This window comes from Mugil cephalus, chromosome 21 (assembly GCF_022458985.1).
Source record: "Mugil cephalus isolate CIBA_MC_2020 chromosome 21, CIBA_Mcephalus_1.1, whole genome shotgun sequence".
Lineage (NCBI taxonomy): Eukaryota > Metazoa > Chordata > Actinopteri > Mugiliformes > Mugilidae > Mugil > Mugil cephalus.
The window spans coordinates 751560-767678 of NC_061790.1; the positions used below are offsets into that span (position 1 = coordinate 751560).

The 16119-nt window shown below is 41.7% G+C and overlaps 1 protein-coding gene across 1 annotated transcript in view; it reads right to left on the reverse strand.

The window, feature by feature from the left end:
• The window catches only part of LOC124999442 (NLR family CARD domain-containing protein 3-like), a 57031-nt gene extending 50147 nt beyond the window's left edge, over positions 1 to 6884 (reverse strand). The window contains 7 exon segments of the mRNA XM_047574361.1: positions 3593 to 3766; positions 3889 to 4062; positions 4143 to 4458; positions 4461 to 5945; positions 6148 to 6394; positions 6527 to 6569; positions 6817 to 6884. Coding sequence (XP_047430317.1) covers positions 3593 to 3766; positions 3889 to 4062; positions 4143 to 4458; positions 4461 to 5945; positions 6148 to 6394; positions 6527 to 6569; positions 6817 to 6884 — 2507 coding nt within the window.
• Between the last annotated feature and the right edge of the window lie 9235 nt (positions 6885 to 16119).

The following is a 16119-nucleotide window of genomic DNA, read 5'->3' on the forward strand; positions in this document are numbered from 1 at the left end:
TGAAACAATAAAATAAATGAATGACCTTCAGTGTCCAGCAGTCTGAAGATTACTTCGGTTCATATAAATGTGTAACGATGACGTTGTTGATGCAATGATGTATGAGAGGGAAGAGAGAACAGGCACACAGCTCTCACAGCAGGAAGTCAGAACCGGGACTGTTGGTGATGTGAAAGACCACCGACGGCGGGTCGACCCGGGTCTGGAAATCCTTTGTCAACCCAGTGTTTTCGATGTTTAAGGGGTATTAGACTTTTGATGAGAAATGGAACAAATGTGTGGACAGAGTCTAAGGAACAAACCCTCAATGACCATCTCAGGGGTGTAAGCTGCACCCTTTACCGTCTCTGTCCCCAGCTGGGAAAACAGGGAATAACTCACACTGTATGAAAAAAGACTGTATGTGGGAGTATAAGGAAAGAGGATACAGCCGGCAAATGCCGGAGTGTACCGGTGTGACTTGGTTTTTCGTATCCTAGTCATTGTCAGTCTGGGGCCGAGTCGTGGATCCTTCCTCTCTGCATGTTGTACGGTGCTGCCTTGGTTAGTACATCACTTGGTTGAAAGGGGCTCGTTGATTGGACTATGTAGGAGGGGAAATCCCTCCGTTTCACCCTCTCAACCCAGAAAAAGAAATGGTCGGTCCAAAGAAAGGCGACAGTCAGCGGCCAAATACTAACGGCAAACAAGGTGCAGCAAATGAAGTTAAAGCTGTTTTGAGGATTGTGTTTCTTTTCTTCATTTATCAAAGGCGCATCAACCAATAATTGATAAGTAACATTACCATACAACATTTATTTAAAAAAAAAAAAAAAAGTGCAAATAGCAGCAAAAAACAATAACAACAGAACATGACAGGGTCTGACATGTGTGTTTCACAAAACACAAGTGGAGGTTTCTCTACATTGGAGGTTAGCCATCAGCAAGCTGTGTTGTAGCTTCAGTACAATGGCTGTCAGTTGTTAACGCCACATGAGAATTTGGTCCTTTGTTTACTCTGGTGAGAATTCACGCTGCTGAACCAAACCAGAGTTCACTTCCGAGTGAACCGAGACTCGTTTCGAACTGCACCAGAATTCAGTTGATCTTTCACACCTGCTCAAACAAAGTGGACTAGCTGAGGAAACAGTGTTTAAAGCTTAATAAAGAGCTCTGTGAAAGCGACCAAAGACTCTCCTTCCTACAGAGAACACAGAGACACTGAGGAGTCATGTGACCAGACAAATAATCCAAATCCAGGATAGAGAGGTTGAGTGAATGTGGTGTTGAAGGTGTGGAGGTGGATCAGTTTGTTAAAGGAGACTCTGTAGAAGGACAGAGTTCCAGCAGGACAGTCCACATACACTGATACTCTGTTACAGTCAGAGGACGAGGAGATGAATATTTCTCTGTTATTGTGATAGACGTAGTAACCATGATCAGAGCAGAACAGACTCCAGGATTCATCATTCTTTCCAAACCAGCTGTCATTTCCATGTCCTTTCCTTCTGATGCCTCTGTAACTCACTGATATAAAAACCTCTCCTCTCCACTCAACCTCCCAGTAACATCGACCAGTCACAACATTTCTACACAGCAGCTGAAGGCAGTGATCAAATCTGTCTGGATGATCAGGATATGCCTGTTCCTGTGTCACATACATCACATGACTGTTGTTGTCAGATAGTTTGAGGAATCTGTTTATTGAGTTTGTGTCGACTTCAAGTTCACAGAAATCTGATGGAGAGAAAAAGACACAACACAGCTGCAGTTTATCATGTGACACATCTGATGGATTTATTCTTTCTTTACTCACTGATTTGTTATTCATTCATAGAAAATTTAATGGTGGAACTGTTTGTCAGGATTCTCTTGTCAGTGATGATTGAATGAATAAATACCACAACTATCAGCTTTGATTTTAAAGACAAACTGACACTTTGATGTTTTGTCATCATTAGTCAAACTTACACTTCCTCAGACCAGGTTTTAACCTCTGCTCTCCACCATGGTCCATCCTGGAGGAACAAACACACAAACAATGATTTTCTATCCAGGAAAAGGTAAGTTGATGTACAAATAAGTGAAGGATACAATCTCCACTAATATGTTCTCTGTTTAAAATTGAAAATTACAAAAACCTTATTTTAAAAGCATGTAATGTAACTCATGTATAAACATCTCCTTACACTTCCGTTTTACATTTGTAACAATTAAGGGTGATAATATTAAATAAGTTGATTGGAATTAGTTAGAAACAAAAATAGAAATAAAAGTCATGGACTTGTAACTATGAGTTGTCGACATATTTCCCAAAGAACTTATTGGGTTTTAAGGAGTTAAGTAAGGTAAGTAAGGCCTCTAGCCTGTGTATAACACTGAGAAAAACAGGAAGAATGTTACTTCCACTATCTCGCCATATTGTAGTGATCCGATAGTTTGCACCTGGTCACAGAATTACTGGAGTGGGAGTGGGTTGTGTTTTGCTGTTTTTCTCCCAATATTTTCCCATAATGTTCTGGCTAGGGAAATTATCAGTTAGTATTTATTATTTGGGCACAGGTATGTATGAATTAATGTTTTTTTTTTCTGTGTACATGATGTGTGAACCAGAGGGTTTAAAAGGGGAAGTGACATTGAGGGAGAGTCTGCGTTTGGACGGCTGGCGTGGTGTATTTTTCCAAAACGGAGCGCTGGATATTTTTCTTTGTGAATTGTTACGACAGTTAGGGCACCTCACAGCCGGGTCTGTTTATTGTCAAATAGGATGAGGGAGAGGATCAACGTGGCATCTCGGTGGATCCATGGCGTCTTTCCCGCGTTGGGCAGTAGGACAAACAAACTCTTTGACTCGCCCTCACCTCACACACATGCACACCCACGTGGGACTAAGACTGAACGAACAGTGGGGGATTACGGGTTTTGTTTGTTTGTTAATGTGTTTAGTGTCCTTATATAACTGTCCGTGATGGGCGTGTTTTTTGAATTTGCGCAATACATGAGTGAAACGAAACAAGTGACTGCGTGGATTCTATTATCCCTGATACACAGTGTGTGCCTAGGTCCGCCTGATATATAGATTGTGTTGTAACAGTTTCCCTTATTTATCTTACTGTAAGGAAAACTGTTACAATATAAGGAGTTGTTTTCCGCTTTGCTGCAGCGTGCTCACAGACTAGGATGCATCACACCCCAGTACGCTGGAAACGCTGGAAACCAGATAAAGCCAATCAGCTACAAATGGAAATTAACTGACACGATACACAGTGCTCCTCCCTTTTCTATGGGCGGAGCCTAGGTAGAACAAGGCCACTGTGTCTGCTTATCTGGGGGCTTTGTTTTTTTCTACCCTTAAGCTGGATAGGCCAAAGTCTCAGTGCTGAATCAAAGCTTATTCTCTGTATACCAAATAAATAACCTAAACGTGAGAAATTGTCCAGTGATTTGTGCACAGATGGACTAACCTTTCTAAAAGGTATAAAGATCCTGGGCTGAAGGAGAGGAAAATATCCTCCTTTGACAAACTCGTGTTCGTGGAGGAAAGCTATTCTTTCAGGCTAAATACAAAGAAGACACTGGATAAACCTACACTGAGCTCCTGTGGTGTCCATACCTGAGAGTGTCCAGTCTCCAGAGAGGATCCTCCAGTCCAGCAGACAGCAGCTTCACTCCCTTGTCTCCTGGATGGTTGTAGCTCAGGTCCAGCTCTCTCAGATGGGAGGGGTTGGAGCTCAGAGCTGAGGCCAGAGAAGAACATCCTTCCTCCGTGATCAGACAAAATGACAGACTGGAGATAGAAACATATCAGAAACTCAAGAAGAAGAAGGAAAATCCTCCACATGTTGAACTTCTGCACCAACATGAACCTAAATCAGGATTTAACTGATCAACAAGCAGCTGTATCCTGACTTGAGAGTTTGCAGTTTACAGTGAGGACTCTCCAGTCCAGCAGACAGCAGCTTCACTCCTGAATCCTGCAGGTTGTTGTCACTCAGGTCCAGCTCTCTCAGACTGGAGGACTGGGAGCTGAGAACTGAGGACAGAGCTTCACAGCTTCTCTCTGAGAGGTTACAACTGCTCAGCCTGAAGAAGAATCAACATCAAATGTTTTATTTGTCATTTACTAAATGATCATGTTTCAAATAGTTCCTAAATCCACCTACAGAGCTTTGTTGGAGGCTTTGACCACTGGCAGCAGCCTCAGAAGAGCCTCCTCTGAAGCAGAGTATTTCTTCAGGTCAAACTCATCCAGATCTTCTCCTGATGACAGTAAGATGAAGACCAGAGCTGACCACTGAGCAGGAGACAGTTCATCTGTGGAGAGATGTCCTGATCTCAGGGACTGTTGGATCTCCTCCAGTAGAGAACCATCATTCAGTTCATTTAGACAGTGGAACAGATTGATGCTTCTCTCTGCAGACACATTCTCACTGATCTTCTCCTTGATGTACTGGACTGTTTCCTGATTGGTCTGTGACTACTTCCTGTCTGTGTCAGCAGGCCTCGTAGGAGAGTCTGATTGGTCTGCAGTGAAAGACCCAGGAGGAAGCGGAGGAACAAGTCCAGGTGTCCATTTGGACTCTGTAAGGCCTTGTCCACAGCACTCTGATGGAGACGTGATAATTTAGGTTTGATTCTAAAAACTTTAATCTTCTTGAATGCTGTTTGTTGTTCTTCCATCAGGTTGACATCAGAGTTGATGAAGGTCAGATGGACATGAAGAGCAGCCAGAAACTCCTGAACGCTCAGATGGACGAAGCAGAACACCTTGTCCTGGTACAGGCCTCTCTCCTCTTTAAAGATCTGTGTGAACACTCCTGAGTACACTGAGGCTGCTCTGATATCGATGCCACACTCTGTCAGGTCTGATTCATAGAAGATCAGGTTTCCTTTCTGCAGCTGATCAAAAGCCAGTTTTCCCAGAGACTCAATCATCTTCCTGCTCTCTGGACTCCAGAGTGGATCTGTCTCAGATCCTCCATCATACTTGACCTTCTTGACTTTGGCCTGAACCACCAGGAAGTGGATGTACATCTCAGTCAGGGTCTTAGGCAGCTCTCCTCCCTCTCTGGTTTCCAACACATCCTCCAGAACTGTAGCAGTGATCCAGCAGAAGACTGGGATGTGACACATGATGTGGAGGCTTCGTGATGTCTTGATGTGGGAGATGATCCTGCTGGCCTGCTCCTCATCTCTGAACCTCTTCCTGAAGTACTCCTCCTTCTGGGGGTCAGTGAACCCTCTGACCTCTGTCACCATGTCAACACACTCAGGAGGGATCTGACTGGCTGCTGCAGGTCGTGTGGTTATCCAGAGGCGAGCAGAGGGAAGCAGTTTCCCCCTGATGAGGTTTGTCAGCAGCACATCCACTGAGGTGGACTCTGTAACATCAGTCAGGATCTCAGTCTTGTGGAAGTCCAGAGGAAGTCGACACTCATCCAGACCGTCAAAGATGAACACAACCGGGAAGTCTTCAAAGCTGCAGATTCCTGCTTCTTTGGTTTCAGTGAAGAAGTGATGAACAAGTTCCACCAAGCTGAACTTTCTCTCTTTCACCACATTCAGCTCTCTGAAAGTCAATGGAAATATGAAGAGGATGTCCTGGTTGACTTTGTCTTCAGCCCAGTCCAGAGTGAACTTCTGTGTTAAGACTGTTTTCCCAATGCCAGCCACTCCCTTTGTCATCACTCTTCTGATTGGTCCATGTCTTCCAGGTGAGGCTTTAAAGAGGTCTTCTTGTCTGATGGTTGTTTCTGGTCTGTGTGGTTTCCTGGATGCTGTTTCAATCTGTCTGACCTCATGTTCATCATTGACCTCTGCAGTCCCTCCCTCTGTGATGTAGAGCTCTGTGTAGATCTCATTCAGAAGGGTTGAGTTTCCAGCTTTAGCAATCCCCTCAAACACACACTGGAACTTCTTCTTTAGTCTAGATTTAACTTTATGTCCACACTCTGCAGCAACAGTTCCTGAACAATCAAGAAATGTAATTAATCAGTGAACTCATTCATTTTAATAACATTTACATGTGACTGTTTTCAGTCCAGTAGAATTCATAGATCTAATTCAGATGTTTACATCATATTAACATCATAGTGTAGAAATGTAAACTTGTCCCATGTTTCCTCCATTTCCTCTTTCCATCCAGTTAAAGCTGTTAAATCCTCTTACTGCTCTGCAGACAGTCAGCCAGCTCCTCCTGCTTCATTCTCCTCAGGAAGTTCACCGTCATCTTCAGGAATAAATCTCTGCTGCTCCTCCTCTGCTCTTCATCCTCACCCTCCAACACCTCCTCATCCTCCCTCTGACTCTCTGAGCATTCTGGGTAATCTGGACTCACAACCTTCTGGATCTTCTTCAGCTCCTTCTTCATAAAACTGACCATGTTCTCCTCCAGCAGCTGGAACAGAATAATAATCTCCAGTCACGTTGATGTGAAAGGCTGCTTGCATGCTGTGGTCAGCATGCAACATGAAGACTTCTCCAAGCAGAATGGTAGTTTGTGCTTGTTGAGGTTAGCAGTAGCAGCTGTTACTGAACATTTCCTCACCATGAATATGGAGTCCAGGTCTTTGTGATGCTGCTGGTCTGATCTGTGGAGAAACATCTTTAATTTAAAGAAATCAGTGACAAATAAAAGCTAAGTATTCCAAAAAGCGTTGAATAAGGTCAACTGGAATTGTTTTTGGATTACCATGACCTGGATGACTGGGAACATTCACAGACATAAATGCTAAGTATGTTTTCATCAGTGATTGCAGTAACAGATTGAATCTGGACTAAAACCTGACAGTTTAATCAACAGAATTGAATAATGTTAAAAGATCTGTTAATTCTAACCGTGGATCTTCAGACTGCTGTTCATCTTTGAAGTCTGGAGGCTGGCTCTTAGACCAGTCACTCTTCATGGACACAGATGTAATTCCAGAAGGATCTGGTCTTTGCTGAGGGATCCTGTTAAAACACAGCCCGCATTAACTCCTCCTGGTTCCTTCAAAAGGAAAGTTAAACACCTTAATGCAAATATCTCTAACAGAGAAATATATTTTTCCCTTACCCTTGATCCTCAGACTGCTGCCCATGTTTGAAGTTAAGAGTTTCTTCTTTGGAGCAGTTACTCTTCATTGACAAACAGCTATGTTCAGGAGAATCAAGTTCCAGTTAATGGGTTCTCCTCAATGAACAGGAAATATGTAAATACAACATTCTAAACTTAATACATGGAGATCTGACTTACAGGAGGAATTGACAAAGCGTGTAAGTTAGCCCAAACACAGACAGGTAACACTCTTCTGAAAATGCCGCAATTTAAATGGCTAATGGGAGTGTACACCAGAAAAACTTAACAAATTTAATATGCATATTCCTGACCTCTGTAATAGATTTGGAGAAGATAAGGGCACATTGTTCCACTGTATATGGTCATGTCCAATAATTTGGGGAAGAAGTTAGAGTAATAATACAGGAAATTTTATCAACTAGACTAGTGATGGAATCCATTTTTCCTAGTGGGCTTATATCCTATAGGACATAACATAAATTGCTTTGATCAAAGATTTGTTCAAAGAAGTGTCTTTATGTCTACCATTAGAAAAAATCACATATGCTCTAAAAGATAAACAAGACATATTTCATAAAATATGGGGGTGTATATTAAAAACAAAGATTTATCTGACTTACTGTGTGAAACTGGGACAGTATAATTATTTCCTGTACAGGACCACAATCATATGCTGCAAACACCTGTAACAACTCTCATGGACTTAAGTGCTCTAATTGGTTGTACCTAGTGTATGTATATTGTTCGATTATGTATGTCTATGTACTTTGTATATCTATGTAAAAACTTAAATAAATATACTGTTGAAAAAAAATACAACATTTTATGTCTCATTCAAATCATTTGACAGATGTATGGAAGCATGATTTTTTCTTTAGCATAATATGTTTCACAGCACCAGTTTTTTAATTGACAGATCAGATGAGAACCTCAATGTGAGTCATTTTTGAGTAATTTAATTGAAAAAAAACATAAAGTGGAAACAACATTCTTTGAAGAAAGAAGACGTTACCTCTTATCTAATCATTTTTTTCTCCATTTCTGTATAGAAATTAGACAAAACATCAGTGGAGTTCCACAGAAATTCTTAAAGTAGACAAAACAATCCAATCAAACACATGTCTTCTGCTCCTCTGTACCTCTAATGGTCTTGCAGTGCAAGTGTTTAATTGCTTAATTACCTTAACCAGCCACACATTGTTACAGAGGCCCAAGGCAACCACTTCACAACTACAGAAGCTCATCATGTCTCAGCTTTCTGCAGTTTTAATCAAATACCGCTTTCTTTTTGTAACTTGTGTGTTTCTACTGTATGTTGCGGCCCTGTAGCTGAGTCAAAACATCATGGAACAGAAGATTAAGCTGTTACATTTGTTTATCCATGAAACTGTGACTCCCTTGTGCAGCAATAATGGCACCTAAATGTTTCCAGCTGCTGATAAGTTATTTCAACTGAAGAAGGCACTGAATGATGCCCGGAGTAGCATAAACTTTAGCACCTCACTAATATTTAATATTGGCTCGTTTTTTCTAAATAAACGAACACAAGTATATTTCTGTTTATATTTCTGACACCTTTGACAAAAACCAAACCCAAGAAGTAGAAGCCCTCACTGAACATATTAATTCAGTGCACAGCCTGTCAAAGAAGCAGTAAATGATTTGCATTTGTATAGGTCTTTTCTACCTTAGTGGTATTCACAAGATTAACAGCATGTCTCTTTTACATATTGAAACAAACCTACACATCAGTGGTGGAAGCTGCTATGCAAGGTGCTCATCTGACACCAAGAGCAACCCCAGGTTCAGTGTCTATCCCAAGGACACTTCAGATACTCAGCATTTGATAGAACAGGGCTTGAACACCAACTGTGCAATTAATAGACAACCTGCTCTACATCCTGATTTAGAACTGCCAAAGAAAGGAAAATTAAAAAGACAAGCCATACTTAGGTTATATATATATTAAGCCTCACTTTAGGAGTTTACTGGAAACATCCCCACTCAGACCAATGACTGTTCTTTGACACCCACAGCAAACTTTCAAATAAACTGGAGATGATCAGAACCTGACACCAACAGACTAAGAATGTCCTGTTTCCATAAGGAAAACAAAGGACCACATCATGAAGAAAGAACTTGTGTCTACCCCAACTTTGCCTTCATGAAGCAATTAAAGACATCTGGAAGACACCTGAACACAAGATGCGCCATTTTGTATATATGCAATGTACTCACGACTAGGCAATTGTGCCATCCCCCAGTACATTTGGAATGACTGACTGTGTCTCTGACTACACTGGGTTCTGCATTGACCCCACCGCTGGCTTTCACCACAGACTTTTTCACACCTCCTGCCCCCAGGACATCCTCACATCCCCCACAGCCCCCCACCACTTCCTGCAGTAGACACCTCTCCGCATCACCCTCGTCACCTCCACCCTGACATCCCCCACCCCCCAGTCTGGACTTCACATCACAGCCAGCCAGGTGAGGAGAGAGCTGGAGAAGCTCAAACAGAGGAGAGCTGCTGGAACGGACCGTATCAGCCCTCGTGTGTTGAAGGCATGTTCCAGTCAGCTCTGTGAAGTTCTACACCTTCAGAGAGAAACATCCTGCCTGGTCCCAGTGCCCAAAAAAGGACGAGCTGCTGCACTGGAGGTCTACAGGCCGGTAGCAATGACCTCTCACTTCATGAAGGTCATGGAGAGACTGGTTCTGGCTCACCTCAGACCGCTGGTGTACCCATCACATGACCCCCTGCAGTTTGTATATCAGCCCCACGTTGGGGTTGATGATGCAATCATCTACCTAATGCAGAAGGCCTACTCCCCCCTGGGAAAACCCAACACTTCAGTCCGGATCATGTTCTTCGACTTCTCCAGCGCCTTCAACATCATCCAGCCCAGACTGATGAAGGCCAAACTGGAGAACACGCAGGTTGGTGCTCCCCTCATCACTTGGGTCGATGACTATCGATGTGTGTGTGTACATGCATTAATATATGTTTACATATTATATATTGCAATTATGTATGGCCAACTTGCACATGACAAATTTGTACATATTTGTGTATATTATTATTACTATTATTACTATTTCTATTATTATTGAGTGCAAGTATACTGTTCTTGAGTATGGCACACTTCCCTGGCCTAGCACAGTTGTAAGAGTTGTACTTTGGCATGGTACACTTGGTCACGCATGAGTACAATTGTTGTTAAGTACGTGACGCGTAAAACATAACCAAGACATGAACACATAACCATGAGGTATAAAGCAAGTCACAGAACAACAATGGCAGCGGCAAAGGGTTCACACTGGTCAGAGGAAGAGGTGTTTGGTACAGATTTGGGCAGAGGATGGCATTCAGCAACAACTGGACAAGACGCATAAAAATCCTCCAGTTTTAACCACATAGAAACAATAGTAACATTATAATCATCGCGCCATGCATATGTCGTATATCACCATGATGAAATGTGAGTTGGAGTCACTATTTGAGCATTAATTCAAAATTCAACATTACTTTCCCCTTTTGATGATTTACTGGACACTAGGCCTTAGAGGGATGTAAGAGGAGATGCTGTCTAGGTGTTTGACATCATAGAAAACAAGCATTTTCCTATTTTTATTATTTCTTTGTTACAGGAATGTGGGTTTACTTATGGCCATCTTCATGACATGTATATTCTTAGCTGGGAAGCAGCCAACTGCATGCCAATCTCTGTCTCTGTGAACACTATAAGAGATGAATGTTTCTCTGGTGTACTTTATTAGATCCACCCTTCCACTTCATGTGGTGAGGTGTAGTGGTCTCCTATTGTAATATACTCTAATACTTTAAACCTTTTTATGGACTTCTTTTAGTCTTGGATCAGGTCTTATTACTTTTGGATCCTTTTTGGACTTCTCTTTTTGATACAATACTTTATGCCAGCTAGGTTTGGTCAGGTTGTTCAACATTGTAGACTTACACGTACAATATAGTTTAACACACTTATACTGTTGTGATGATACACATGTATTCCTCTATTTCCAGCACTGCATTGAGTCTGCCCTCATTTTAGTCATAACAGACATGAAACACTGATGAATGAATGTGTTTACATAAATCCTGCTGCTAAAATATTTACGTACGATTACGTGCCCTCAGTTTACCTTGGATCAGCAGACTGATGTCCATGTTTGAAGTCAGCGGTTTGAGACTTAGATCGGTCACTCTCCATGGACACAGCTGGAGTCAGACTGGAGAGTCCTGTTTCTGAAATTTCCTACAAACACGGGACAAACAATTTCATCATCTAACGCGTTCCATGTTAATAGTTTTGAGTAAACAGTAATTTAGTTTTACATTATAAACGCTCTCATACTTACTAGACTTACACTTTAATGATCCACAACCCCGGCTCCCACTTCTCCTGTATTTATTTAGAAGTGAATAGTATGAGGTGTTGAATAGAATGATCCATGAATATAACGTGAGCACAGTGAACCAGTGTTTATCATGAAGGCTACTTCCTGGTTCATTCAGGACGACACCACTAGCTTTAAATCACCTTCGTAGAGACAACATAATATTATCATTGAAACGTTTATAACATTTAACATTTTACCCCCTTTTTTCATTTCTGGGTTAATTGCAAACTTTTACTTGTGAAGAAATGCACAGACCCTTAATCAATTCATCTGAATAACAGCTCATCTGTTTGTACTAGTGTATAATCCACTATATCATGATCTGCTTTATGCATTACACACTACAACCACTAATCTACATGTCACCATGTATCAGGACATTTTAACAGACTACAGTATCTTACACTTAATACTTAATACTTTGAGACATTCACAACAAATGAAAGTATTTTAATGGACGAAAGTAAGTGAAATAACTTGTCTCCATCTGAAAGATTATCACCCATGCAGTAATTATCCAATAGGAGGCTCCAAGCCATTTGTTCAGATGATCCAGGAAGAGACTCTTATTTTCAACCAGGTCGTGAAATCAACAGATGAAATAAACGTTTCACCAGAATTCACTATAACACGGGCTCACAACACATCTGTTAATGTGAATTACTCTGCCAGTTTGTAGTATTACTTGTATTTACTGAGCGGTGTCATCTTTAAAAATCAGAACTTAAAGCAGATCTGCTGATCTCTGTGTCCATCGCGATTACGGACCAGGAAGTGTTTCCCCCTGGGTCTCATTTGATTAAGTAACTTACATACACGGTGTGTTGTTAGTTTGTCCTCAACATTTTCAGGGTGAACGTGGTTAACTCGAGGAACTTGAAATCGCTTCTAACCTTTATTTAGTTCTAATTCCTCTTGACACGCGCTGCATTGAACCACTGTGCTGAGGTTTGGTGACTCACCTGTCACTGCTTTAGTTGACTCTTTAGTCTGTGGGAGAGTTGAGCTGAGGCCGTGAAACATGTGGACACAACAGGGATCTGATTTAACAGACTAAACCGAGATTATTAGCCGCTGATGTCAGCACTGTAACGTGCATATGTGGAGAGAGTAGTAGCTGACGTCACGTGGTCACGTGGTGAAGGAACAGGTATGTGCGGGTATGTGAACAGGTGTATTCGGACAATAATAATTGATTGCCCACTATTCACCATCATTTAAACTATTGTCCACTTTTCATTTCATTTAGAAATAAATATATTTATAAAAAAAAAAAAGAAACATTGCAGCTTCCAAAACAACATTTCATCATGTCAGCTTGAAAACATACAACCCATGAAGTGTAGTGGGAAAATTTCAAATCATCAGTTTGGTGCAATCTAATCAATCAAAACAGTTCAATAAAAAGAATAAATGTGAGCTTGTGTGAAGTGTGAAGCTGCTCTGAGTTGGACTTTTCTTTAGAGAATCTGTCCTTCATGTGCTGACATGTTGTGAATTCCTCAGAACAGGAAGTGAAACATTTATTTTATTTTTATCTAGAAGAACCAAAGGTTTCTCCGTCTTCATGCTGTGATGCAGGTTTTCCACCAGGTGGCGCTGTTGTAGAGGGATCAGATCCTTCCTCAGAAATGCGTCCATCAGCATTTAGAGTGGCACTGTTTTACAAAGTGATGAGTCTCCATTAAACTGAATCATCAGCAGTTTATTTCTAATCAGTCTGCTGAACCCGACCACATTCACTTTGTCTCCAGACGTGTTTGAACATCAGGACGTGATGAGTTCAGATCTCCAGCCTTTGTGTTGTTTCCAGGACTGAGACAGGCACCACAGCCTGATGCTTTTAATTCTGGTTCATCTCTTCTTCATTGTGTGAGGAGCTTTGGGCTTCAGCCTTTAGTCTGTTCTTCAGAAATGATGAAACGAAGAACTGTTGGTGGAGATCAGCTTTACAGACTCTCACACAACATCCACTACCTGTCAAACGATTCAGGACACTCCAGTATTTATACTTCTATTAATTTTACTCAGTTTAATGTCGTATTCCTGCCACTTCTGTCTGATAGTGAAGGAAACCAACACCTTGACTTTTTTAAGCAACACAATACTTCACAGTACAATGCTGTTCAAATCATACTCCTGAGGGCAGCTCAGCGTCTTCTACCACTGCTTTCATCCAGACACCAGGGGGCAGCAGTGTTACTGAGGAACTGGTAGCATCAACCTTTAAGGTTTAAGGCTTGTTCCCTGAAAACATGTTTCTGTTAATGTCCACCACTTACGTTTGTACCATCTCTGTCTGTTTATTGGACTTGATCTGCTTGAATTTCAATAAAAACAGGAAAAACTGGGGTGTGTTTGTCTGTTCTCAGTCCACATGTCTCATCTCATATTCATGGTGTTTTTTTTTAAAAACATTAAGTTCTGTTGGAGTTTATTGTTATTCATGGTTTCCATCAATATTCAGCCTTTTTCTCCACTAATTTAACACGATGATACGATGAGTGTAACTATTTCTTAATATATTATTATCTTGTATCTTAACTTCTCTCATCTTTTCATTTTTTTTTAAATCTTAACTCATCTTATTTTATTTCATATCATCCCACCACATGTCTTCTGTTAACTTGTCTGGTTGTTTCTTATCTCATGAAACGCGTTAGATAGAGTTTAGGGTTAAGGTTCTGATTGTTCCCACATCGTGGTTCTATATTAACAGCATCAGCATCTATCTGGATGATCTCAGGTTTTGTCTCTGCAGTTAATTAAGAGTCAGTTTTTGTATCAGATTGACTTTTTGTCTGTGGACAAAACACAAGTAAACAACAACCAAAAAAAGATATGATTAAAATATTAAAGCAAACTTAACCAATGTTTCTAGACTGACCCCTGATCATGATCAGAGCCTCGGTGCAGCAGCTGGTAGTTGGATTCCTGGAGCTCATCTGGTTGAAATAAACGATGAACATGTATGAGACTGAAGGACAGAAGGATGCACACCTGTGCTTCACATCCCTCCACCAACACACCTGCTGGATTCACAATGAAACGTTCACTGACCAACTGAACTCTGAGACGCAATAAAAGCTCAAATCTGCTGTAATAAAATAAAAACAACAACAACAGTGTGTGAGAAAGACGGAGAAAACAACATCTCATATTTAATAAAGTGAAAATAAGTGACTCACAGCCTGTTAGCTTAGAAACAGTTCTCATTTTAAAGTACATGGTCACACAGACGACAGGATTCATTCCACTCACAAACCGACCGCTTTTATTCTGAAGGTCCAAACTGCAGCCAGTTCATTAATCTGGATGATCAGTCGTTATGCTAAGCTAGGCTAAGCTAGGCTAACTGAAACACAGACAGGAGAAATGAGACAGAAATCTAAATGTTGTACTGTCCCTTTAACACTATCTCTGCCACCTGATGGTCAAATCTCTTAACATGGAGACACGGAGGAGACATGGAGACAAGGAGACATGGAGACACAGAGGAGACATGGAGACACGGAGGAGACATGGAGACATGAGGGAGACACGGAGGAGACATGGAGATAAGGATGAGACATGGAGGAGACACGGAGGAGACATGGAGACATGAGGGAGACACGGAGGAGACATGGAGATAAGGATGAGACATGGAGGAGACACGGAGGAGACATGGAGACACGGAGGAGACATGAGGGAGACATGAGGGAGACATAGAGACAAGGATGAGACATGGAGGAGACATGGAGGAGACATGGGGGAGACATGGAGGAGACATGAGGGAGACATGGAGATAAGGATGAGACATGGAGGAGACACGGAGGAGACATGGAGATAAGGATGAGACATGGAGGAGACACGGAGGAGACATGGATGAGACATGGAGACATGGAGGAGACATGGAGACATGAGGGAGACATGGAGACAAGGAGGATACATGGAGACATGGGGGAGACATGGGGGAGACATGGAGACACGGAGGAGACATGGAGGAGACATGGAGGAGACATGGGGGTCACGTATGCTTTGCTTCAGGGTCAAAGGTCAGGTCAGAGTTTGATGTGGACACTCACACAGACTTAATTTAAATGTAGAAGAGGATTATAGACTAAATAAATATATTTTTTATTTTACAGTCGCACGCGTCTTTGGCATCGATTCTGTTGGAGGAAGGAACTTAAAGGAGCCGGCAGGAATAAATCTGACACAGATACATTATTATTAATAACATTCACATTAAACTCAGATTATGTGAAAACCTCACAGCTCCAGGTCCAGAGAGTCCAGGATGGTTCTTAGTGCTGAGAACAAGAGGCAGCATCCAAACAAAATATGGAAAACTAAATATGCACCAGTCAGCCATAACATTATGACCCCTATCAACCTCGTTCCAAAGGGTAAATGTATCAGGCAGCAGGTTAAACATGTCGCCATCACAGCTGATGTTGGAAGCAGGAAAACAAACTGTGATGAGGCCTGGTCAGAGCTTCTCTGTGTTCCTGGTCCAAGGAGGACAAGAACCAGAGCCAGGGCCGTGGACCAGGGATCACTGAGTCTGATCCATGTGGTTCTGAAGAAGCTGATGCTGGTTCTGATAGAAAGGTGTCCATGCTGACCTCTGACCTCTGTTACCTGGTGAACACGTGGTACCAGGATGTAAGGAGCTACACTGT